General features: G+C 32.0%; 1 protein-coding gene across 1 annotated transcript; it reads left to right on the top strand.

Annotated features, from left to right (window-relative positions):
- Nucleotides 1-27,909, top strand: LOC133198394 (organic cation transporter protein-like). Its single transcript, XM_061334488.1, has 10 exons — nucleotides 1-124; nucleotides 5,777-5,982; nucleotides 6,313-6,543; nucleotides 18,977-19,179; nucleotides 22,038-22,349; nucleotides 22,690-22,824; nucleotides 22,915-23,000; nucleotides 23,608-23,725; nucleotides 26,552-26,624; nucleotides 27,672-27,909. The coding sequence occupies exons 1-10, from the start codon at nucleotides 1-3 to the stop codon at nucleotides 27,861-27,863; spliced, it is 1,680 nt and encodes a 559-aa protein (XP_061190472.1). The 3' UTR covers nucleotides 27,864-27,909.

Here is a 27,909-nt window from a genome sequence, read left to right as displayed (position 1 = left end):
ATGGATGTAGACAATATTCTCCGGTCCTTAGGAAAATACGGCAGATACCAAGTATTACAGATGACTTATAATCTGCTCTGTGTGCCAATCATGACATATTGTGTGGTTATTTCTGTATTTGTGGGTGAGTACTTATAATATGTTTTTGTAATTATTATGACGTATCCTGTTGTAAACGAGCTATTTGTGTGTGAGTGGTTCTATAATCTGTTTTGCTATCTGATATTGAAATAACCTTTTGTCATCAGTTGTATTCGTGGATGAAAACATATCACTGTGAACCGGTCGAGGTACTCTAAGTTGAGGCGCTTGCTTTGTTTTCGAGAGGCCCGGTTTGATTCTCATTTCAGGCGGTGCGTCAAACCTAAGACGTTAACACAGGGAATGAAATTTCTTTCCAAAGCGCCAAACGCTAGTTCTTACGGGTTAGTCCTTAAATACCGAGATCCCATGTTTCTGAAGGCGTTGACACGATAAAAAATATTCTCAGTATTCAAAGGCCCTGAGTGTCGAGTAAAGGTATAAAACTGAAGCCCTTCGCCGGTATATTGTGACGTCTCTTCATGAGTGAAAAAATCCTTACAAAGATCTATTCCCCACGATAAATTGAAGACCAGGCTTTTTAACATCATAGACAGCTGCTGTTTATATAAAAATGGAACTCGTAAATATACGTACCTTCTCATTGGTCATTTGCAAAAATATTTTGTTAAAAAAAAACCTTCTGATTATACACACAAGTACTCTGAAGTTGATATTAAAAAGATGCTTGAGTTCCTGATTGACAATATCTATGTACTTTTTGGAGATCAGGTCTTCCAACAATCTGTTGGAATTCCCATGGGCAGCAACTGCGCCCCTTTATCAGCAGACCTATTCTTGTATTCATCTGATGCAGAATATATTCAAAAACTTCATTATGAAAAGAAGAAAACACTTGCTGTGACCTTCTACTCGACATTTCGACATATTGACGACGTATTAACAATTAACAATAGTTACTTTCATTCATATGTCGACTCGATATGTCCTAGTGGGCCTGAAATAAAAGGTGCCACAGGGTCTAACACATCTGTTTCATGTTTGGATAATTTACTAGAATAAGATTTTAATGGAAACCTAACAATATGATAAAAGTGATGACTTCATTTTTTCAATCGTCAACTTCCCTTACTGAGGTAAAAATATACCCTTATCAAAAGTATATGGGGATTATGTCTCTTCGTATGAACAGTTTCTAAAACGAGGCAAGCTACTTACAAACAAGTTGATGAAACAAAGATATCAACAGGTTCTTTTGAATTCATTTCAATAGTTTTATGGTTGATACAATGACCTTGTCAGAAAAAACAACCTTTTACTTAGTTAAATGCTGACTGACGTTTTTCATACTAATTATTAGGCCATTATTTGCACACTGAATTGTCTACGTTTTTTTTTTTTCGTTTTTCCCGATCATGATAAAGAGCACACGGCGTGCACCTGACCTCCCCTCTCACGTTTTTAGAGGTCCGTGTTTACTCTGCTCCAAATCTATATTATTCAAATGGACTTTTGAGATTGATTACTATTTCCTATCTTCATATTTTATCTATGAAGTCTTTGGAGAACAGGTGTTCCAATACTTAGTTGGAATATCAATGAGCACTAATTGTGATCTCTAATAAACTTGTATCCGTTTTCTATTCCTATGAAGCTGAATTTATTAAAAAAATTCTATACAAGAATAAAATGTTTGCTGTAGCATAAAACTCATCTATCATATATATTGAGGACGTTTTATCACTTAACAATAGTTATTTTCATTCATTCATACATACATCAAATCGATATATCCCAGTGAGATATATTGAGACATTTTATCATTTAACAATAGTTACTTTCATTCATACATATATCAACTCGATATATCCCAGTGAACTTGAATTAAAGACACTATAGGGAATGTTACATCCTTTCACTTATTTCCATTGTCACCCCCCCCCCTTTATTTATGTAGTAATCTTCCAACATCATCTGCATATGGTGTAAATGTTTCTCAACTTATTTGATACAGAAGAACATGCTCTGAGCACGATCAATTTTTAAGCGACACAAACTAATGACATATACGTTGATGTAACAAGGATTTCAACTGTGCAACAACCTCGTTTGAATTCAGCTTTCTGCAAATCGTATGGTCGTCATGATGTTGTAATAAAATACACTGTTGTTGGGTCGTATTATTCTATTTTTTTTCATATTATTTGTTAGGTCGTTGCTTTTAATATGTATTTCACTGTGGTTTACTCTGACCGACTACCTGATCAATATATATGCCCCATGGCGGGTGTGACCGGTTGACTGGGGATGTTTACTCCTATTAAGCACCTGATTCCACCTCTGGTGTTTTCCAGAGGATCCCTGCCCTTGCCCTGTTCACGAGTCGCTTTTTCTACTGCATTTATGATATTGATCACAGTTTGTTATCTTCACTTTTAATGTACTTAAAAAAAAAACAGATCCCTCCCTCTCTTTCTCTCTCTCATGGATGAAAAGTTTATATGACTTAAATTTGAAAAAAAAAAATTACCCGTTACTGGAAGATTCTGGATTCGTGAACTAAACTTTGTCAATTTTTTTTTTATATATCCATTATAGATTCGTAAGTCCTGATAAAGAACACCTGTCTCAACATAATGATAAATCAATGTTCTTTTACTAAATGTAGATTTTAATGAGATATTAACAACTAAACGGAAAAAAATATCAGTTTTTCCGTATGGAATTATAAAATCAAAAAAATTAATATGCACGCTCTTAATTACGATGGTTTATATATCAGGTGAGGCCCGGAAGTGAATTAAAAGATTTAAGATTTCAAAACTCATTCTAAATTCATATTTCGATCTAAAGTTAAATTGATATTAATTCTCTTTTGAATGGGTTTATGATTTGTAAAGTTTTAAAACATCCTTTGCTTGAAAATAGCAAACTCGGCAAATTAAACATACGAGGGTTGTCCCAAAATTCCGTAGACTGACCTCATATCTTTTAAAGAAATCAATGTATCTTAATAAGATTTTCTGGGTGGATAAAGTGTGTTCTTGGCAGATAAATTACGAAGTTTTATTATGTTATTTTGAAAACAATTCGAGCAATAAAATTTGAAGTTATATCGTTCTCTAACACCCGGAGCAATCTGCGAAGTCAAAGAAGACAAATGTCAACGGTTCAGATTTTTGAAGAAAATACATGTATACTAATTACCAGAATCTAATTCTTTAATTAATCAAAAAGATTATAGATGTAAATGGAAATATCTTAATCATTATGATATGAATAAACATTAAAATATATGAACAAAGTATGCGCATGTACATGTATGAAATCTACGGGTTTATCGTCTGCCTTCTGTTATGGAGTTGCACAGTGTCACTCTTGCCCGATTCTTAGGCCTGTCTTTTTTTAGTTTCCGTTCTTCACAAAACTAGAGAAACCATTTCAGTCATTTTAATATACTAAGGACCAGAAAACATTTCCTTGTGTATCAAACATTTATGACTTATCCATTTCTGTAGGAGTGAATTCGGGATCAAAACATTTGATCACAGTCAAGTGCGCCGCCTGTGTCAACGCAGCAGCCATTTTTCAACAAGTCGGGTTTTAAACCGCTGTATATCAAACGTTATAAAATTCATAATCGTTAAAGTATATACACCAAAATTTGAAGAAAGATAGTAATAATACAATACTTAGAATTTTTATTTCTATTCCCAAGATACTGAGTAGTATATACTTTTCCGTAGGATTTTAAATATAATATACCGATTTTTAATTGCAATTTCTGGGTACTGTACCGCCTTCTTAAACCAGAAAGTGAACTATTTTATTTAAATAGGCTAAATCTGTGTATTTACTCAATGTTTGCCCATAAATTAATTAGTTATTGTTTGTTTAATTTATGTACGAATTTTCATTAATATATGACATCGGGTTCCTACAAAACAACGCTTGTCTACGGAATTTTGGGACAACCCTCGTATATAGAGAATTTATGTTTATTCTTTTAATTTGCATATCGGACTTAGTTGGGCTGTAATCGTGGAAGATTCACATAAAGGTTTAGACTGAGAAAATACATTGAAACTATTTCGGATAAATTTTTACCGCTGTTGGATAGATTTTTCTAGCTTTTGTGGTTCTTTACTAAAGTGAAGTAAATTGAGATCGCTTTTGGTAGACAATTCAAAGACAGTACGTTCTTTAAAAGAAGGAAAGGGTATATAATTGGGACGTTTGTAATTTCGTCTTACGCTTAATAGCTGCAGAAGAAAACTTAGTTTTTAAAATCATTTTGTGAATTATTAGGACCTCCTCTTTAGTTTATAAAGGACGATTTCGTTCATCTTCAGTACCTAATTACAGTTTTAAAATTTTGTATCATGAGTTGCCAACTGTTTATCACACTAAAATCTACCCTTATAAATCTAACCAGAGCTTGCACAAAAATAAAATAAACTGGAATCTCCTTTTGATATCAAAACTGAAAAAAAAAAAAAACAAAATCAAAACAAAAAACAAAACAAAAAACAAAACAAAGCAAAAACAAAAAAAAAGGAAAATCTTTATGCAGTATCATGAACAATAGAGGGGTTTCGCAAACCAAAGTGTACGTGTACTTGTACGTGTAGGAGGGGCAATATGTGCATTACGTCATCACTTTTGCTGATGATGAGATTTTACATGTATCTATGTATGTGTAGATCGCCGAGTTCCCGTAAGAGCAAACTTGTAGCGTATATTTTCTTATTTGCTGTTTATTTCAATCAAAGTTTGTGTTTTTCTAAAACACGAAGATAAAGTGCAAATACGTATACAAGAAACTTTATGTTTTTATGGTAAAAAAATATTTTTTAAGCGTTAAATACACTGATAATGACTTTCATAACATTATTTTACGAAACAAGGGCATAAGTATTCTTTTTGAAATTTCTTTTTATAAACATTTGCATATAATCAATTAAATTAGTGATGAACATTATAAATTTAAGACATTTAACTAACAAAAAAATTGAAATTATCCAAAGATAAAGACTTTTGTATTTAAAGCATTTACAAGTACACGTACAAGTTATGTTGCTGAACGAGAAAAGTGATGTAAACTCAAACTTGTATTTCTAACTTGTACTGTACTCGCCGTACATGTTCACGTACACGTTGGTGTGAGAAACCTCTCTATTAATGAGACATAAGTAACGTGTAATCAGTCTCATAAATAAAATGTTCACCACTTTTCTGTAAGATGTTATAAATTTAAAGGTGGCAAAATCAGATATATATGGCGACCACTGGCACCTGTTGATTTTCTTTTCAGTCTCTTTCTCTGTTGTCGTATTACATAAAAAAATCGTGAATAACAGAATAATTGATCTATATGAATATAACGGTTGTACGTCGTTTTCCTTGAAAATTAAAAAAAAATGATCTAAGAAAGCGAGGTTTATAAAAAAAGGAACAAAAGGGCCAGCAAGTTACAGCAAGATTTCGAGCGGTTAGGAATTTCTGTTATCAATGTCTTTGTGTCTACAATTCTAAATTTAAGTTTGTTAAAGCTGCATGCATTACATTGGCAGAAAATTAGAATAAAACATTTCAATACGCCCTTTTTTGAAGAACAACCATTAAATTTAGAACAACTTCTTTCGGAATAGGTATCAGTAACGAGGCAGTTTAATTAAGTGAACAAACCACATAAGCATAATTTTCTTAATATTGATTTGTTTTTATTTTCCAGGTAAGATGCCGGAATTCAAGTGCAAGATCTCAGGCGAAAACGTGACAACGTATATCAATGAGACTTATGCGTCATATAACGTCACAATACATACGCGTCAATGTGACTTTATCCTCGAAACAAATACGTCCGGTATTCTTACCCAGGAAACTATTCCATGCCAAGATGGATATGAATATTTTGGACAGGAAACTATTGCATCAGAGGTAAAAACATATACGGTAAAGAGACCATAGGAAAGGGTATGAAATTCCATAAAGTTGTTAGCTTTATATATAAGTATATTTACATGTAAGCCCCCATTCCAAACTAACATGAAAACTTTAATACTTACAATGAATATTTTTAACATAAAATGTTCGATAGATAAGGATAAAAACACAATGACAAGGTGAAGACAAGGAACAGTGATCGATCACATGAAAATCTACAAACAAAAAAAAGTTTGTGAATAGGGCATTAATACAGACCCCTGAAAATTTCAAGAGGTGGACATTTAAATTGAAACAACTTAAAACTTTTACAAAATATTTCAGTGGAATCTTGTGTGTGGAGCCGAAAGTCTCAGCAGTATGTCCACTACCGTGGCGGTCATTGGTCAGATGATAGGGGCTGCAGTGTTTCCTACTTTGGCAGATAAATATGGTCGTCTGCTGATTTTTTACACGAATTTTCTTGCATTAGTATTGTGTTACGTCATAGCTGCTGTTGTACCATGGTTCAGTGCTTACGTCATCCTTAGACTTCTTATCGGAGTCTTTGCTGAGGTACGTCTTAATAAATTAAATGCATGCCTGTAACAGAAAGTGCAAATTCACAACGAATAAATCGTCTTAGACAAGTTGGAAAACATTCTGTAAAATTATTGTGTTTTGGGAAAATAAATTAATTTTGGTGAATAATTTAAAGGATGATAGCTTGCCTCGTTTTAAAAATTATATGTATGCTTGTAACAGAAACTGAAACATTCTTAAAAATTATTGTTTGTGTTTCGGGAAAAAGTAAATTTTAGTGAATAATTATCAAGGATAAGAAAAAGACGGACATTCAATGCACTTCGCTTTTTACAGCAATCAAAACAATGTAATCAGTTTTTGAAATGTTACAATGTATGTAACAGAACGAGCACAAAAACAATAATAAATTTACATCATTTTGATCATGCAACAATGATGTATTTCTTTTCAATAAAAAGTTAATATGTCTTAAATTGCACAAATTAAAAAAAAAGATTAACGATAAAAGCATGGAGAACGCCTTTTAATTTTGGATTAAATAAATGAAATGTGAATAAAAAGAAAGGTGATCATTTTGAAAATTCCATTTAAACAATTGAACGTATGAGCAGAGAAAATACCCAGCTCTTAAATCAAAGTACTGAAAGTACTGGAAAGCGCTAAGCAATGTTTGCAATTTGACATTCATTAGAATTATTTTGAATTCAAATTGCCTATTGTATTGGAATAAGTAATATGTTGACAGTGCAAACGCTAGGGGCGAGCACAGTTGTTTGATACACATTTTCTTCAAAATAAAACTTGTATCCGCCTCTTCAAACCGCACGAGGATATGTTTGAAGGTTCGAGACTGTGACATCACACGATGTCGTATATACGTTGCTATTTAAGGTACATGTATGTTACTCGTTGGCTTTTAAGAAAAGTTGAGTAATAACCTCTCACTTCAAAAGTATTTATTACAATTTTATTTTTTATAACATATTTGAATTAAACAATGCAAATTATAAAACATCCAATTTAAAAACTGGTCATAAGATCATAAAGAAACAAGATTTATGGGAGACTGTTTCTTTTGGTAGAAAGATATTTAATAGAAAGTTTTACAAATCTACACATTCGTTAAATTTAATATCTTGGAATTTTAGTCGTACATATTTTTATTCAAAGCATTTTTCCACGTTACATGTATCATACGCTAGGAATTTGAAATACATTTGTCAATTAATATTTCTGGAACAAATTTTACATATTCACTCAATAGACTGCCAAAAAATGAATAAATGTTTAAAAAGTCAAGATAAAATTCATACTGTTTTTTGCCTGAGCGTCAAATGTACTATCTCTCAGCAAATTCGATTAAAGCAACTCACTTTTTTTGTATCTTTGAAGTTTACTTTGTTTATGGCAAGAAAGAGGAATACCTCAGTTATGGAAAAAACTGTCTATTTGTGTTAAATTGCATTTCCGGAAGTTATTATGGAAAAAAAAGTTCATTTGGAGCAATGTGCACAGTCCGAATTTTACTCTTCGCCCCAGCGTTCCTTTAAGTTATGAGCTGCACTCGCTTCTAGTTTTCTTTTTCTTTAACATCATTAAATCTTTGCAGATAGAACAAGTTTGGCCTCTCTAGGCTTTTCGTGTAATTCCGAGGCGCCTCTACATTTTACATTAATTAGAAATCGTCACATCCGTTGCTTTCAGTTTCAGTTTATTAGCCTGAGACACTACAGCACTGGTGATAATTTTTAATAATAAATTCATTACGTGTTCACTAGTGTTTCAAAATGAAGATTTGCTGTAGGTGACAGGCGCTTGGTTTCAGGTGCATGGATGGTGTATTTTGTGTATTAGGTGTTTTTCTAGGTGTGTCTGAATACACTCATTAAAATAAAAATAAAAAATCGCTGAAATTAGCACGTTTTAAAAATATCATATCTACTGTATATAAAAAAGAACCAAGGTACGACAGTTGATTTCAGGGGGTGTCTCGGTTCACACTTGCTTTTCATCAATATCTACACTTTTCGTACCGGTGTCGGATGAGATCTAGCTTCAAAAATGATTGAATAACGCCCTTCAATCGTGTGCCGATTTGAACTGAAACCAAGCGCCTATGATTGGTGACTGTGATTTTATTTTTAGAAAATGCAGATTTTTTATTGCATATCATAATTTTATATCGATAAAAAAAATCCTTATTGATAACATTTTTTAAAGTTATGAATAAAAGATCTTTAAAATAACGAAATATTCTGTTTGAATTGTTTTTTTTTTAATTATATCTCATTTTTTTCTCATACTCAAAAGCGATTAATAAACTTACGATTTTATAGAAAGGATTTTACAAGAAATAAATTCAATGGAGTGTGTAAGATATTTACACAATCTCCGGTATTAATTAATGACAAATAAGAATAGACTATTACATTTTGTTTTGAACATGCCATGGCTGTGCATTACACATTTTTTTACACTTCACATTCATCGCGCTGTGCAACATATCGGCATCAAAATGTGACAAAATCTAGGAAATTAGCACCTGAAGAGTTTACATAGTTTTGTTAGAGATAATAGGTATATATACAATGAGTATAAGGATATTATATTTGTCGTCTTCGTTTGATGAAAACACATTCAGTGCTATCCTTTTATCTTTGATTTTCATGTATATGATTTATAATGTATTTGCGTCGAAAATTATTCTTTTCTGTTGATCTCACAATGTGTAGCTGATTTGTAAATATCACTTTTTTTTTAAATAAAAATTTATACTTTTTTTCTTCGGAATAAAAATATGTCATTAAAAACTCGAGTATTTTTTTTTACTCTTTATTGTTAAAATACATTAAAATGCATCGGTAATTTTTACGGATATTTGGTGCTTTAGCTTAATCTTAACTTGTTTAGGTATGATATATTATTATAACTACCACTCAAAACATGCTGATAGGAATAAAATATCCACAGCACTGGTGTGCTCCTTGAAAAGAAATCCTGAAAATAATTGGTCCGTATTTTTTTCTGCTAGTTCCATGATAAATAATTCAACAACCCCCAAATAGAGAAGATAGTATATTAATTTCAAGTATGAACAAATATGAAACTCCATTTTCTAATCTTCATGAAGGTATACAACATTGTTTAATTCTGTTTTTATTTAGTGCTCATAAAGTTGCTAAGCAGATAAAATCGGCAACTCAAACATACCTGTCCCGTTACTGAGAACGTTTAAGTAAGGTTTTGTATTTACCCCATATCTTGCGCACAGCACACAAAAAGCACCATATTTGTTATCAATATTTCCGAGAAATTAGTTTTCCTCTCTAAGTGGATTCAGCCACTATGTGTCCTACAGTGTACATGTACGTACAGCGCAAACTGCCTTTCCTTGCGAAACAAGTTTAGATTACACGAATATAGACAGTCCATGAATGCATTCAAGTCTGTTACTAATTTATACTGAGATGCGAAAATCAACATCATTGATAGCTCTCTGCATGGTGCAAGGGTGATAATAGAAAGACTTGTTTTTAGTTACGTTGTCTGAAATAAGGGTCTAGAAGAAAAAGTATTAGTTAATATGGATATAAATCATATAGAACATAAGTACATTGTATATCAATTTTATGCGAAATTTTCTACTAAATAAATAAATAACTTTGTTCCAGTTAGAGTTTTAAATAGTTATTAAAATCCCATCTGAGTTTTAAACAATCACTATATTACAGGACATATAATAAACCCTTTTTAAGGTATTTGCACCATTGATGGTTTTTAACTTCTTCGATATTATCACTGCTGCAATTATTAGCTACATGTTACACAGTGCCGACATGATTTTTTGATGAACTACAGTGTATATAGAGATAAGAAAGTTCTGCCTTTATCCACTAACAGTGGATATTCGTACAATGTATACTATCTACATTACTAATTGAAACCTATGATTAGAACTGCACGTAACGCAGTATTACACTAAAATGGCCGAAAGAGAGTTGGAGATTTCCAGTTGCATATTTTTAGAAGACTCAGTGGAGTTATCTAACTTGCTTAGTGGCGCTGGATCGCGAACGGAAGTAGTATTAAGATGCCAGTAAGCGCTTTGCGCTGCGCTTAGCGCTTAAAAAGAGTAAAAAGCTAAACAATTTGTATGAAAGCATCAGTCAACATTTGACTTAAAAACAGATTGTATTTGCAGTCATTGTATCGACTACAGAATCTGCGAAATGTTGACTCTAAACAAGATTGTTGATATCCTTGTTTCATTACCTTATTTTTCAATAGGCTGTCTCGTTCCTACATAGCACATTCTCTTGAGTATTGAATAAACTGAAATAAACTACAGATGTTGGTAATAATGATTTATTTCTACATAAGTATGGGAAATTGACGATAGAAATTTTGAAGTCATCACGTTTATCATAAAGTTTGTTGTCAGTCTCCCTTCAATGTCTTTTGTCAAATTCTGTGGTTTATTTTATTTGGAATTCAAATGAATATATTTAATCAACGTAGGAATGAAAATGAAAAGCATTGATTGATAAAAAATATAAACAAATATGAAACAGATCTGGCATAAATAAACTAAGCTTTTTATTGTTTTAATGTCAAAGTCCAGACGCGTAGCCAGAATGAAAGTGAAGTGTACGCAGAGAACAATAGGGGTGTGGGGGCCGCCGTGAGACCCCCAGTGGGTCCATGGCAAAGCCCTGGTGGGGACCCAGGGGGCGAAGCCTCCGGAAGCTTCTGGGTTTTACCAAATATTTCAATCATTTTCTTGCAGAAACTATCACGCTATTTCGCTTTTCTTTACTAGAAATAAAAGACTATAATAATATTGATTTTAACGCAAAAATAATAATTCCTTGGAAACTTATTTTACATGTACGTGTACTTGCGGCTGAATATTTAACCGATATATTGGTATCATCTGCACTTTTTAATAATATAATGTTCAGCAACAAGTATAATAAACGTTAGTAGAAAAATAATATCGTATTTTAAATCATATACTGTGGGATCAAGCCATTCAACAATATGATCGAAATTTAGTTTCTCAAAAATCTTTAAAAAATTATCATTTTATTATAGAATTAATGAATGAGTTATTTAAATATGGCAATGATTTAATAATATATTTCAAATTTGATTGTATAGACATGATATCATTTGTTGGGTCATTGCTTTTATACTAAATTTGACTACGGAGTAGTCCATTTACATGACCAATACATAGGAATCATGGCCAACAGAGGATGCGTACTCCTCCTTGGCACCTGATCCCACCTCTGGTGTTTCGAAAGGTCCGTGTTATTGCCCTGTCATGATTCGTTTTGTTAACTGGATTTATGAAATTGATCACCGTTCGTTATCTTCACATTTGACATATGATAATATAAAATTTGAATCGAAACAGTATGACAAAAAATAATTTGAAACAAAAATATCAGCTGGATGACATTTAATTTTTTTTCTCTGCATAACCCTCTCTCTCCTAGATTTTTTTTTTTTTTTTTTTTGAAAATTATGTGTACGCACTTGCGTACTTGCGTATAGGCAGCTAAGCGCCTAAAGTCATATAAGAACATTATTTATTTGTAGAAACTTTGTTATTTTTCTCTGCTCAAAGTATATTTTCTGAGTTTGAAATGTATTTTTTTAACAAGCATTTTGCAATGGCAAAAATATTGATTTAAAATGAATAAAATAATAAGCAACAATCCACTTGAAGAAATCTGCATCTTAACCCCCTCACTCCCACACTGGTCAATTTGACCGGTGGCGCCTTAAAACACGACTTCGCGTAAATAAGATCTCCGTATCTATTTTGTGAAAGCATAAAGGTATATAAACTATACATCTTTTTGGAAATTTTCTCTTCTTTTAAACTATGTAAAAAAAAATATGTCCTAATGTTGGTAATGAACAGATTTTACGTTTTAAAGACATACATGACTTTTTGAAAATGGCGCAATTTTCCAAAGCAATTGACTATTTTCCAAACGGTTGACATTTTTTTCTTGATTAACTTAATAAAGAAAGTGTGATATATTCTTAAAGCATATTTTCTCTGCTTTTAAAATATGTAAAAGTTATTGTTATTATACTTTAGAATATTTTGTAAAAACAAGAATTTTCTTGCATTTATATGTTTTTTTTTCTCGATTTTATTCGTAATATTTAAACAAAGCTCAGGTTTAGGTGTATTTCTGTACTGAAATAGGGAAAACAAATTTAAGCTGGTAAAAAGTACAGAAAATTTCCTTTTCAACAAGCCTTTACAGGTCTTCTTTTTCTCAGGATTTGCTTAATTACAATAGTTTGAATTTGTGACCTTAGCATATTTTTGTAGAAAAATCGGGGACGATTAATATTTAACGTCAAGGTCGATTTTGTTTGTTACTAGGAACAACATATTGTTTTATATTATACTTTCATGTAAATTAGTTGAATCTGATTCGTCGAGAAACATTTGTTAAAAAACAGTATTACCCGCTGAATGAGGAAGCCACGCCCTCCAGCGTAGCAACAGTCTACATTGCTTGAAGACGAGTGATATTCCAAAAAATAGTGACTGCGCAGAATTTATGCGTGCAAGGTTCACTGTTATATGTATTTGTATAAAACATTCAGTATAATATAATAAACATTTTCACCCCTCGAAAACCATTGTCAACCTCAGCTGCGCCTCGGTTGACAATGGTTTTCTTGGGGTGAAAATTTTCAATGTTACACTCAACTACATGCAATATTTATATATTGTTACTTCAAAAACAAAATCTCTGGGTAAAGATATTTATATAATAAGTACGATTTCAATATATACATATATTTAAATAAATGCTTAATACAAAACAATTGGTTTAAAAAAAAAAAACAAATATATACTATCTTTCTACCTTGTGTGAAGTTTATTATTTTAATATAATGATTTATTTATCTAGTATATTACATGTACAATAATGTTGATAAAAAATGTAGATTCCCTAAACGTCTTTACGTCGAAAAAAAAAATCAGATTCAATATTGCTGTATACTATATTTATTCTTAATATGAAATTTAATTAGATCTATGGTGACACGGAATTTAACAACTTTGAAACAAGCTCAAAAACTCGCATCTACACGACTGTACACGAGTTGATAAGAACTGAGTTTACCGAGTGTTTCCGCTGTAGCAGTAAACAACAACATGATGATGATCTGCACGTCAATTTACATGATTATTTTACGACAAGTACATCACATCAATGCATCAAATAATACGGTCTTTCATTTGGTATTAAAGGTGGGTAATTATTGACTGAAGAGTTTAAAACTGCCTTTAAAATGCATTTATTCACGTTCAAATGAAAACAAAATGTACACATGTAAAGTTACATGTACGAGATCTTCATGTATAGGCGTTACCCTGTTTCAGTGTTTGAATCTCGTATTTTAAATTGAAACTAGTTCAGCCAACATTTTGTTGCTTTTGAAGTGTATGCTTTTGACGACCACCCTTAATCTGTTAATTACCTTCAAAGTAAAAGCAAAATGGCATAATAACAGCTGAATAATGGAGAATTGTTGTCAGGTGTGTTCATGTAACACTATCACATTGAATTTTTAGGGTGCTGGCACCATGTGCTTCAGTACTTTCTTCTGTGAAGACCCACTTGCTAACCCCACCATGCACTAGAAAGATCATTTAATATGTGGGGACACAGGTGATTATTATGACCAAATGAACAGGTAAATTTTTGTTTTTTGATAGTGAAAATTTCTGTATCTCTAAAAATTCTAAATAAAATGAAATTTTAATTCCATTCTCTTGATATTGCATTCAAACAAGTTTATAAGAATTTGATTTATATTTTGAAAAAAAGTGTGTGTGACAAATGTAGTGAGAGCGATATTATAATCACGATGTTTTAACTTTTATCACTGTATCACTTGAATACATTTTTTTTGGTAAATTGTGTTTTGACATGACCCCCGATTGCTGTCAGACGATGTGCATTGTAAAATACAAGTTATTTTCTTCGCTATTTAAGACTTTAATGCTGATATGATGTTGAACTAATTGTTATCTATAGTTTCCTATATTGTTTACGTGATCGCATAATTAAAACGGTGTTTATTTAGCTATTATTCGGTAAATATTGTTACCTGGTATGTTTTCGTCGCATGGTTGTTATTCCGGAAGTGCGATTTCCCATAATGCATTATTTTTAAGAAATATGTGAAAAGTTGTAAGCGGCGATTTATTTAATTAATTGTATGTCAATATTTTTTTAATTATTTCGAAATTTACTTTGTTAATAAAGTAGTTATAACATTTTACTTGTTTCTATTTTCTGGTGAAACGTGCACACTTTTTCGTTGCCGTGGGAATTGGGATATCACGTATCGCCTGTGATTGGTTGATGATCAGGTGCGCAATGTTTCTGATTGGTGAACGTATTTTACGTCATTTCGTAGTTTTTAATGACGTATCTATAGTAAGAACGCAGAGTTGCTGCGTTTGAACAGTAGGCTACACCACTGTATCAAGGTGTGTGTTTAATTTAGTTCTTTAGGTTAGTAGTTTGATAATATTAAGTGGTGTGGGGGAAAACTTTATTCAGAGATTGAATAATATTTATTTACCAGTATATTACTGGTTTAGATTTTCAAGTTTACTGGTTTATTACCAGTTTGGGATTATACTTAGGATTACCAGGATTTTTATTAGGTCTAAGAGAGTTAGACTTGCAAATGAATTGTTATTACTGGATAAGACTCCAGTTATAGAGGTTTTTATTAATTCATGAAACACCAGAGATTTTGTGAATATTGAACAGTATTGTTTTGTTTCTGTTTCCTGTGAAATAAATTTATAAACTTTTAATGGAGTTCTTGACTTCTTGAAAACAGTCCAGTTAGGGCATCCGCAGGTTACAGTGTGATGCACATGATATTTAAGATATTTATGATGCATGATTATACATATAAACACACTAATTAAGCACACAATATTTATTCAAATTTATGCTCAGAAAGGGAGTAAGCTGTCTTTTATAGACTGCTGTGGTATTTCTATAATTTCTATTTTTCTCATTTTTCAGTCACTTTGGAATTATCATGTACATGTATACATTGGTGGTCAAACTATATTCTCTGGTGGGCTATTTATCAACACTCCCATATACACGAACAGCCTTGCCCCAGGAATTTTGCCCTGAAGTAACAGTTTTCATTGTGTCCTTTTTCTAAACAACCCTGACAGCCAGGTATGCTATATCTTTTAGTTCAATAATTCAACCATGATGGTTTACTACTAGGTTGATGATTTTTTTTTTAATCCTGATACATTGACTAAACCAAATCATTTAACTACATGAATCACATAATTAAATATACTTTTAAAAGGAAACTTATTTCGATGTATTACCGGCAATTGTAGCATTCTCAATTTTATATATGTAAATTCACATAATCTGTTCCAAATATTTAAATCTTTTACAGGATAGAAGCTGATTACATGCACTTGACAAAAAATGATCATGTCTTGGACAAGTCAAAGAAGATCCCCCAGTCTTTCAGAAAAATAAAAGTTGATGAAAGAATGATGGCCACTAAGTAAAAGTGCTCTGGTCTTCAACATTTTGTGAAAGATTAAATCAGTCTGATTTAGAGTTCAGCTTGCAATATTTCTGGATTTGTATATTTGGATAAAAACATCACACTTTCAACTTATTGACTAAACAGTTTTGTGTTAAATATTGCCAATGCAATCTATAATAAATTTTTCCTTCAAAGATGACATGTCAAGTCTTTATTGTACCCCTTAAGGCACTGTTACTAGAAAAATCTTGTAATGAAATCAATTAGTTTATTTTATCTTGTTAAATTCAAAAGTCTGGAGAAAAAATCCATGAAAATAAAGTTTTTTTTTAATGGCATCAAGAGAATGGATTTGTTTTTGTTTAACAAAAAGATTGTATACATGTTGTAGTTACTGTTATGTAATTTTAACATCACTGTTCAGCCAGATCTTTTTGCTAAATTTAAAACCTTTGTTAGCCACATCTTTCAGGAAATGTATAGGACCTGTGGGTCTGTCGATTTAATTTGCTAGTAAATCATAAATTGGAACAAAGTTGCACTGATGGAAAGTACTTTTTTTTTTAAAAAATTACTTGATATTATGGTTGTGCATTTTTTTTTTTTTTTTTTTTTTTTTTGAATTAGAACACAAGAAACCCTGCTTGCAAATTGTACTTCAAATTTTTGACAATCTCTTTTTTTTAATTACTTGTTTTGTCAATTTATTATTGCCTTAGAAGACCAAGTGAAATGTTTCTCATCAACAAACATAGCTAGTGAAAGCCTTCTTCACCAGTGAAGGGATTTGCTATTCTTTTCACAAACCCTTTGTCTATCTTGCTATCAAAAGTCAGGATTTTTTTCACAAATTGTGATTGGAGTTTATGGACATCATTTGACCAAGTGCTATAGTAAATGGCGATATCTTCATTCAGGATATTTCTTGACTCTCTAGTCTCGGTAATAAAACCCTTGTAAACAATGATTCATAAGATAACATTCAATTCTTGAAATTGCTATGGCATATCATCCAACGTGAAGATTATGTGCACATAATGTAATCTGGAGCCTATATTGCAGATAAAGACTTGCAAACTTACTAACAAATAAACTTATCTGCTTGTTAATTATTTTTTAGATACTTCACTTTTCTATAAATGCTCTTTTATTTCTTTGAATGATGCAAGCTGTGATTCGAGATCAGGTGACATAAACAATCCTGACTTTTGATAGCATGATATGCTAAGGGTTTGTGAGAAGAGTAGCAGACCAGAATTCTTTGCTTGTAAAGATGAGCAAATGCATATCACATAAATAAGATGAATGAAAGGATTGTAATGCAAAAGCCACTTATTTGAAAAAGAGATTCCAAGTTCCATTCATCGTCCATCTCATGAGGTTTCTTCATGCTTATCAAATGACAAAAAATTTTTAACAGGTAACTCAGTAAAGACAGGACATTTGTTAAAAATTGGATTCCTTTTTTACCATATTATTTTAATATGTGTGTCACTAAGGTTGAATTGCATGCAATCACATCTTACGAATTTTATTTCAGTTCAAAAGTTTTAGATGGATTTTTGGAATGGCAACCAAGATATTCAAAATAAAAAAGATTAATTCATTTTTGAAAATTGTTCTCAGGATTTTTATTTTTATTATTATTTTTTTTTTTTGTTCACAATTTTTACGACAACTATTAAATGATATATCCGTAGTGATTGCAGCATTTCAAAATTGATATACACTTGCAATTTAAGGCAGAATTCTGTACTGATATGACCTTGACCCCTCTAAGAACAGATGTGCCAAGGTCAATACTTAATTCAATAATGTTCTGTACATTATTTTGGCCCATATCTTACTTACAATATGGAATACACAAAAGTGCCTAGAATTAGCAATAACAAACATACAATTTATACAGCCAAAAAATTGAAAATATTGTTGCTTTGCAACCACTTAAAGTCATTTAACAAAAATTTGAACTAAAATGGTGTATGAATACAGGTACATGGATTGCAGTTCTGATGCCTTCTTGAGAGTATATTCAGAATTTTCTATTTCAGCATCCATTGTGTAAAATTTTAGCAACAATATTGAAAAGCCTAACTGTTGAAAAAGTTGATGAAATTTTACACTTATTTGACATTTAACCTCCTAAAATACTTCTAATGAGGTCAAACTTTAAGACAATTTATCTGCTGTATATCCTTTTTAATTTTATGACCTCATATCTTACTTTTAAATGTGCTGAAATGCATAAATGTGTCTAGGATGAGCAAAAAACGAAAATTGCTGACCGAAAGTTGAAAAATACCACGTTGCTAAGCAACCCCTTTAAAGTCATTATATGCAAAATTGAAAAAAAAAAGTTTATGTGATTAGTGTAGTACAGTATGATGCTCTTTTGTGAGTATATTCCAAATTTCCTATTTCAACATACATCATTGTAATGTTTTAGCTTGAAGATTAAAAAGTATCGAAAAATTCAATAAGATTTTGCACTTATTTGACCTTTGACCTGCATTTCTACTAATAAGGTCAGTTGTTGGGTATCTGAATGGCCATGAAATATCATCTCTTAAAAAATTTCCTACAAGATGGCATGCACTATGCCTAGCTTTCTTCTTGGATATAAAGGTTAGAAATAATTTGATAATGCTATGTCAAAAGGTCTCCAAAATCACGTAAAATGCGCCGGTAGAGAAAGGGTTAAGCTATAATCCATACCAAAATCTTACATATTTATTTTCTTATAAAGATACCACCTCTAAATATTCAAATGTTGAAATCTGCTTGAAACTTTTGAGGCCTCTATCGAACAGTAAAGAAACAGATAAAAAATTGTGAAAAGTAATATTTAATTTTATATTTCCTTCTGCTTAAGGGAGGCTGTATGATATCGGCAATATTGGCGTTAGAGATGTTCCCTGCCGAGTCTCGGGGTTTTGTCATCTATGTTGATAGCATTGTCTTCACTCTCGCCATCACGTCACTATCTCCACTGGCCTACCTCCTTAGGAACGTCTCCTGGAGATACACCATGCTGGCGGCCGGTATATTAGGCTCCCACAGCCTTGCTACACGGTGGTATGTACCTTTATTGTATCTGCCGGTATAATTAGCTCTCTCAGCCTTGTTACACCATGGTATGTTCCTTTATTCTATCTGTCGGTAAAATTAGCTCTCTCGGCCTTGTTACACTCTGGTATGTACCTTTATTGTAACTGCCGGTATAATTAGCTCTCTCAGCCTTGTTACACCCTGGTATGTACCTTTATTGTAACTGCCGCTATAATTAGCTCTCTCAGCCTTGTTACACCCTGGTATGTACCTTTATTGTAACTGCCGCTATAATTAGCTCTCTCGGCCTTGTTACACCGTGGTATGCACCTTTATTGTATCTGCCGGTATAATTAGCTCTCTCAGCCTTGTTACACCCTGGTATGTACCTTTATTGTAACTGCCGCTATAATTAGCTCTCTCAGCCTTGTTACACCCTGGTATGTACCTTTATTGTAACTGCCGCTATAATTAGCTCTCTCGGCCTTGTTACACCGTGGTATGCACCTTTATTGTAACTGCCGGTATAATTAGCTCTCTCGGCCTTGTTACACCGTGGTATGCACCTTTATTGTATCTGCCGCTCTAGCAGGTTTCCTACAGCCTTCTTACACGCCGGTGTTTACCTTTCTTGTATCTGTATCTATCGGTATAATAAGTTCCCACAGCCTTGCAAAACGCTGCAGGTAAGTACTTTTAATGTCTCTGTAATTTTCTGTATAATTCTCTGGCACAGTCTAGCTCCACTGTGGTACGTGAGTTCATTGCCTCAATTTCTATTGGTATAGAAGCCTACTACTGCATTGCTACAAAAGTATGTTTCTTTATCGTCTCGGTGACTGTTGGTATTAGATTTATTGGTGCTCATAGCTTTGTTACACTATGTTCTGTATATATCTTACTGACATTCATATATCATACATGCATCGGAAATTACACACAGAAACAACTCTGGTATTTTCATAATATTATGTACAAGAAAAAAAATCACGGGTATAGAAATTCAACAAAATAAGGTATCTGATCAAAAAAGATGTACATTCATTTTTTTCATGAGTTTTATAAATAATAATAATATTTATTTCATATACTACATATTCAGATGCAATACATTTGACATGGTAATATAAAATACTAAATATAATGGTTGATACCAAAGAATTAGAATTAAAACAAATCGGAATCACTCAATTTTAGAAAACATAAATATTAGGTGCAATATTTTTGTATACCAAGGAAAACCCATGAAAAACCAAGGGCTTATTTCCAATGGGGTCCAAATAATTATAACCTAGAGGTTAAGTTAATCAATATAAATAAAGAACTGGGATTATGTTGACAACAAAGAGATAATAAGAATGAATTGTTGTATGCTTATACAAAGCTCAAAAGCATATAGAACATTATCAACTAAAAACGAGATATAGAGACTACTCAAACTTTATTTGACCGTTCGCGGTAGCTCAGTCGGTAGAGCGCTCGCTTCGTGACCGGAGGTCGTAAGTTCGAATCTCGGCCGCGACTGACCTAAGTCGATAAAAAATGGGTAGCAACGGTTCCTTCGCCATGCGCTCGGCACTTTGAAGTGAAAGTTGCGGGTCCTTCGGATGAGACCTTAAAATCCGAGGCTCCGTATCACGGCAGGCGTTGGCACGATAAAGATCCCTCACTGCTCAATGGCCCTGAGTGCCGAGTAAAGGTCAAAATTTGAAGCCATTCTCTGGTATATGGTGACGTCTCTATATGATTGAAAAATTCTCGAATGGGACGTAAAGCAACATTCAATCAATCAATCAAACTTTATTTGACGTTTATGCTGGGCAATTCCAAAAACTTATTTCAAGTATTTAAACAGTTTAAGTCCTCTTGGTAACATATCCCAATCTTTGACTCCAAGAAAATAGAATGATTAGGATTGTTTGTGCTTTACAACTGGAATAACGAAATCTGTATTTGACGCAGACCTAGTATAATAGCTGCTAAGTTTAGACAGAAGTGATGAAATATATGAAGGTAACGAACAGTAATCAAGCTCAAAAGTCCATTAAACAATACAAAATAAAAGCAGAGCAAACACAGACTTCCAAAACATCAGAGGTGGGATCAGGTGCCATGGAGGAGTGAGCATCCTCTGCCGAACTGTCACACCCGTCGTGTGCTCCTTGTCATGATCGGAAAATAACGGAAAAATCCATCGACAATTCGGTGTGTAAATATTAAATAAATGGTCACGTCTAAGGTGAGAAACTCTATCTTAGATTTTTAATAGATTTAACTGATTAAGAACCTCATAAATAACAGATGTTGTGGAGCTAAATAAAAAACAAACCGAACCATCTTATTTTGACATATTTGAAGTTTAAGATAGAATGGAATATCAATCACTTCAGACGTAATCAGTATGGCATTGTATAAGTACTGAACGCATTCTTTTTAGGAAAATTATCTAAAAATGGGCATGTCGGTGTAGAAATCGCAACCTATTATTCACCACTTAAACAATTGTCAATCACAACTAAAAGATATCTAACGTTTTTTTTTTCTTTACATTTAATGTTATGGTCATTGTATACGTCATAGTAATTCCAAACATTTTGAAACTTTCTTTTGGAACCAAATTAGATACATTCAGTTTTGCTACATGTTACAATAATGTATTATCTACAAGCCAGTTTATTAAAATCTGGTTAATCTATGGCTGTTTGTATTTCGTTTGAAAGATGTATACACGTGGCTGTTTTCAAAGAAAATATGAACATTTCTTTGTACGAAAAAAAAATACTAACTCATACGCGATTATTAAAATATTTTCCTAACGCTTTTTGATATATCTTCCACGTAGGTCAAGTTATATACTGTATTGGTTTTCGCTTAATTTTCCGCAGGATTCTACAAGAATCTCTTCGGTGGCTTGTCGTGAATGGAAGATATAAAGAGGCCAAGCAGTGGATAATACGCGCTGCCAGATGGAACAAGATGGACCCCTCCAGAATTCTAGCGAGGTTTGACTCTGAATTACAGAGTAGGGAACAGCAGATGCTTGTGGATGAAAACACTGACCTTGAACCGGAGGCTTATGGTGAACAAACCGGAACAGTGAGGTTGGATTCAGATAGGAAGAAAGAGAATTTGTCTGTATTGGATATTTTCAGGCATAAAAAGATTCTACTAATATCCATGATTGTTTGTGTTGTCTGGTAATAATCAATATAGAACATTTCTGAATGTAAGCAATTTACACTATATAATATATATTCCTTTATTATTTATTTATTTATTTATAATAATTGATTTCTATTATTACCGTTAATGTTGTTGTTTTGGTTGTTATTAATGTACCCTATGAGATGAAAGTGATAAAAAGAAAATATATATCCTATGTCACTTCGCCAAATTTTATTTGCTTAGTATTATGTTCTTTTAAAATATAGCGATTAATGTTATGATATAATCAAATGATTTCCTTTAATGTATAACACAGAAGGAATTCAGATACTTTTAGCGGTATATCTCAATTGAATGTATATTTCTTATTAGGTTTGTAAACAGTATGACGTACTATGGAATATTTCTTACTTCTGGTACTATGAGTGGAGATGTGTACCTGAATTTCTTCTTAAACGGCATCGTAGAAATACCGGGTATTTTTATCTTTTGGTTTACCATCAACAGGTATATCGCTATATTATAAACCATTTAAAATTAAGAAAATGATATAAAGTTTTCTATTTCAAGAAAAAAAGAAAACAAGTCTGTTTTCAGATATGGTAGAAGAAAATCCGGTGTCATGTTTCATGCTATAGCTGGAGTGAGTCTTATTTTGGCTGCAGTTATTCAATTTGCTGGAGGTAAAATTGCACTTAACTAAAGGTAAAATTTCTACATTTTACTGGAAAAAATAAAATTTCAATTAACGTTACTGGTGGTAAAAATATTAACTTAATTTACTGGAGGTAAAATTTCTTAAGGGGAACCATTACCGTTCTACGTTAGAGCAGCTGCGTATGACGTCACTATAATTACTTATTGTTGTTTTATTGCAACAGTTGCAATTGAAAATAAAAACATAAAGTGAAAGTTCCTCTTTAAAATTTTCTAAAAACTAATATTTTTGACGTGGGGTAGAGTGAAAATTAGAATTTCATGGTTTATTTTGTTTACATGAAATAAATGAATAATAAGTTATTATAATAAAAAAAGTTCAAAAAATTCACACAAAAACTTTCTGGAGATACGTTTCTCCTTTGCTTTTCTAAGTTAAAATTCCTTAATTTTTCTAGAGGTAAAAACTAAACTAAAAAAGGAAAGAAATCTGCTTCTATATAAAGTATACTCACATAAAAGAAGAACAGATAATTTTTATTGAATCAGTTATATAGATCATTTACACCGGTTATTTAAGAAAGCTGAACTGCATTGCCCTCTTTGTCTCTTTACATTGTGTTTCTTTAATAGACACGCAGGTGCTGGAAGGGTTGGCCTCCGCCATGATTTTTGTCGGAAAGTCTATGATAACAGGCTCATTCATAACAATCTTCTTATACACTCCAGAGATTTATCCTACCAATCTAAGGTATACAATCCAGAGATTAATCTTACCAATCTAAGGCATGTTATCTTTATATAAACTCCAGAGATCTATCCTACCAATCTGAGGTATACAATCCAGAGATTAATCTTACCAATCGAAGGTATGGTATCTTTATATACACGCCAGAGATCTATCCTACCAATCTAAGGTATGGTATCTCTATATACACGCCAGAGATCTATCCTACCAATCTAAGATATTGTATCTTTATATACACGCCAGAGATCTATCGTACCAATCTAAGGTGTGGTATCTTTATATACACTCCAGAGATCTACCCTACCAATCTAAGGTATGATATCTTTATACACTATCCAGAGATTAATCTTACCAATCTAAGGTATGGTATTCATTATACAAATCTAAGGTATGATATCTTTATATATACGCCAGAGATCTATCCTACCAATCTAAGGTATGATATCTTTATATATACGCCAGAGATCTATCCTACCAATCTAAGGTATGGTATTCATTATACCAATCTAAGGTATGGTATCTTTATATACAATCCAGAGATTTATCCTACCAATCTAAGGTATGGTATCTTTATATACAATCCACAGATTAATCTTACAAATCTAAGGTGTGGTATCTTTATATACACGCCAGAGATTTATCCTACCAATCTCAGATATGGTACCTTTATATACACTGCAGAGACCTACCCTACCAATCTAAGGTATGATATCTTTATATACAATCCAGAAATGTATCCTACCAATCTATGGTGTGGTATCTTTATATAAATCCAGAAATGTATTCTACCAATCTAAGGTATGATATCTTTATATACACTCCAGAGATCTATACTACCAATCTAAGGTATGGTATCTTTATATGCACCCCAGAGATTTATCTTACCAATCTAAGGTATGGTATCTTTATACACACTCCAGAGATTTATCCTACAAATCTGAGGTATGATATTTTTATATACAATCCAGAGATCTATACTACCAATCTAAAGTATGATATCTTTAAATACGGAACATAGATTTACCCTACCAATTTAAGGTATGATATTCAAACAAATTCTCTATACATATATATCTGATCACCTTAGATTTATAAGAAACATTTTTGGCATATGTAATTATCTTTATTGCTATTCTCCCTAGTATAATTAATCACTCTTTATTCAGAAGACGATTACAAGTAGATAACAACACAGTCTGTGATTGTAAGCCTCAATATTTATATATGAAAGTGTTTTCCTTAATACAACGCTATTTGAACAAGGTGTAATTAAGCCTTTGTATAAACAGGTTTGTCATATGACCATAAATTTATTGTTTAGTCATAAACGATTTCTGTTAGTTTATAGTGACCTCATAAGTGATCAAAGTGTTCAAGACATTCAATTAAATCCATTGAGGTTTGCGAAAAAAAAAGTTTCTGGGTTAAAAAATATAATACCCAACTATTTGTAATAAATCAGTCACAAATGTGTGTTATAAGGTATCATTTTTAATATGTATCGGGATGTAAATATTGGTTGGTACGTGATCATATCTACCATAAAGCCTTTTGATACTACATGACCATCCCATATTTACATCCCGATAAAACGTTTAAAATGATTCCTTATTTCTTAGTTCTTACAATTGTCATATTGAGGAACTTGGATTTAATTTCATCAGATATTCCAACTTATAATCAAATTTCTATGACTAATTTAAGCCAAATGCCAGTTTTAAATATTCTCAACTACCAAACTGAGTTCGATTAATCAAAATTTGAATAAAATCATTACAAAGAAATTTACAAAGCGGGATCTTGAAAATATTTCACCAAAACCTTTTTCTTGACTCATCACAAAGAATGAACATCTATGAAGGAGGAACTTTTGTGAAATAGTACAAAAACATATGTGAATACCTGTGTTAATTAGATGAGGAAACGTTAAACCTATGATCTTCAACAAAAAAGAATAGATCATTTCAGATCACAGCATTTTGACAATACGTGTGATTTTTTGATACTTTATACAAGCAGCCCTCACGATAAATAAAAAAAAGTCTTTTTGACATCATATTCAAATTTGTTTTCAGTAAAAATGGATTAAATAAATAATTTACATACCTTTTCATTGGTCGTCTGCAAACTTTTTTTTGTTAAGAATACATTTTGTTTCTACATACAAGAATTCCAAAGGTAATGTTTCAAAAAGTGATTGAGTTTCTCGTTGGCTATATCTATGAAATCTTTGAGGAACAAGTCTTCGAACAATCTATTTGAATTCCCCTGGGACTAACTGTGCTCCCTTCATAGCAGATCTGTTTTTGTATTCTTATGAAGTGAGATTTATTCAAAATCTTCTACACAAAAAGATGAAGTCTCCTGCTCTGGTCTTCGATTCATGCCTTACTCATAAGTTTATATTGTTTATAGATTTTTATGAGATCGATCACTGTTCGATATCTCCACCTTGTCATTATATAAACAGTGTGTTGATGATAAATTAATCGAGCAGTATTTCTAATATCTATGAAAACTAAAACAAAAGCAAGCATTTACATTAACAAATAAGAAATCGAATCGATAGATTCCGCAGCAGGCAGAACCATAACAATAAATGTTAAACTATTGTCTAAAATGTGTTCTTCCTTTTTAAAATGAGGTTTCATAAGGAAAATATTAGGTGTCCTCAAACCATCAGCATGTTCTGAATATATACATTTCCCTGTTTATATGATTGTGCATACCTTTGCATTTGTATGTATGTGTCTATTTGTATGTGTCTATTTGTATGTATGTGTCTATTTGTATGTGCGTGTGTGCTTGAGACATTTTTCCTCTTTTCAGGGCACTCAGTATCGGAATCGGTGCCACTGCAGGTAGAATAGGTAGTATTGTATCGTCATTTGCAGCTTTGTTTGTAAGTATTTGTAAATAGACATGCATACTTTCTTTGAAAGTGTTTGTAATTATGTATGCATGTTTTCTTTTTAAATGTTTGTTATTAAGTATGCATGTTTTCTTTATAAGTATTTGTAATTATGTATGCATGTTTTCTTTATAAATATTTGTTATTAGGCATGCATGCTTTTTTGTAAGTATTTGTAATTAGGGTATGCATGCTTTCTTTGTAAGTGTTTGTAATTAGGTATACAGTTTTGTTTGTAAGTGTTAGTAATTAGGTATACAGCTTTGTTTGTAAGTGTTAGTAATTGGGTATACAGCTTTATTTGTACGTGTTTGTAATTATGTATACAGCTTTATTTGTACGTGTTTGTAATTATGTATACAACTTTGTTTGTATGTGTTTGAAATTAATAAGTATGCAGCTTTGCTTTTAAGTGTTTGTAAGTAGTTGTAATTAGGTATGTAGCTTTAGTCTAAGGTATTTATAATAAGGTATGCAGATTTGGTTGTAAGTATTTGTAATAACATGCAGCTTTATTCTTAAGTTTGTTGTATGGTTTGCAGATTTGTTTGTAAGTATTTGTAATTAGGTATACATGCTTTCTTTGTAAGTATTTGTAAGCAGATATGCAGCTTTGTCTGTAAGTGTTTGTAATTAGGTATACAGCTTTGTTTCCAGTGTTTTAATTAAGTATACAACTTTGTTTTCAGTGTTTTAATTAGGTATACAGCTTTTCATTTATAAGTATTGGTTATTAGTTATACAGCTTTGTTTGTAAGCATTCTTAATTAGATGTGCAGCTTAGTTGTATATATATATATATATTCATGATCTCAAGGTAATATACAAGTAGTCATCTACTTTCCTTACTATCCTCCCATTCACTAACCAAATGTTCTTTCTGTATCGAGCCCATTTTTGACAATAATTAGATTGACGAACTCTTTTCCTATACTTTATATAGGGATAACATATTCAAAGACTTCAAAATTCTGTAAATTCTGTTAATTGTACATTCTTTGACTTTATGTATCAATTTGCTGTTTGTATTTCGTATAGGCTTCCTACGTACCATGGGGACCCGGTGTCGTGTTTGGCTCTCTGTCAGTCCTTGTCACGATTTTGTTCCAATGGTTACCCGAAACAACTGGGAAAGAACTGCCAAATACTCTCGAGGAAGTCATGAGTTTCGATGTCCAGAAAGTCAAAAAGAGAAAGACAAGAATGAATTCTTTAAGTGAAAATACCTAGCGGAGAAGAGATTGCATATTTTATATGTACAGTTGTAACCCCCCTC

This window comes from Saccostrea echinata, unplaced genomic scaffold (assembly GCF_033153115.1).
Source record: "Saccostrea echinata isolate AGI-Se365-2 ecotype Australia unplaced genomic scaffold, CSIRO_AGI_Sech_v1 ptg000033l, whole genome shotgun sequence".
Lineage (NCBI taxonomy): Eukaryota > Metazoa > Mollusca > Bivalvia > Ostreida > Ostreidae > Saccostrea > Saccostrea echinata.
Note: the sequence above shows the minus strand (reverse complement) of the source record. Positions and strands in the feature narration are given on the sequence as shown.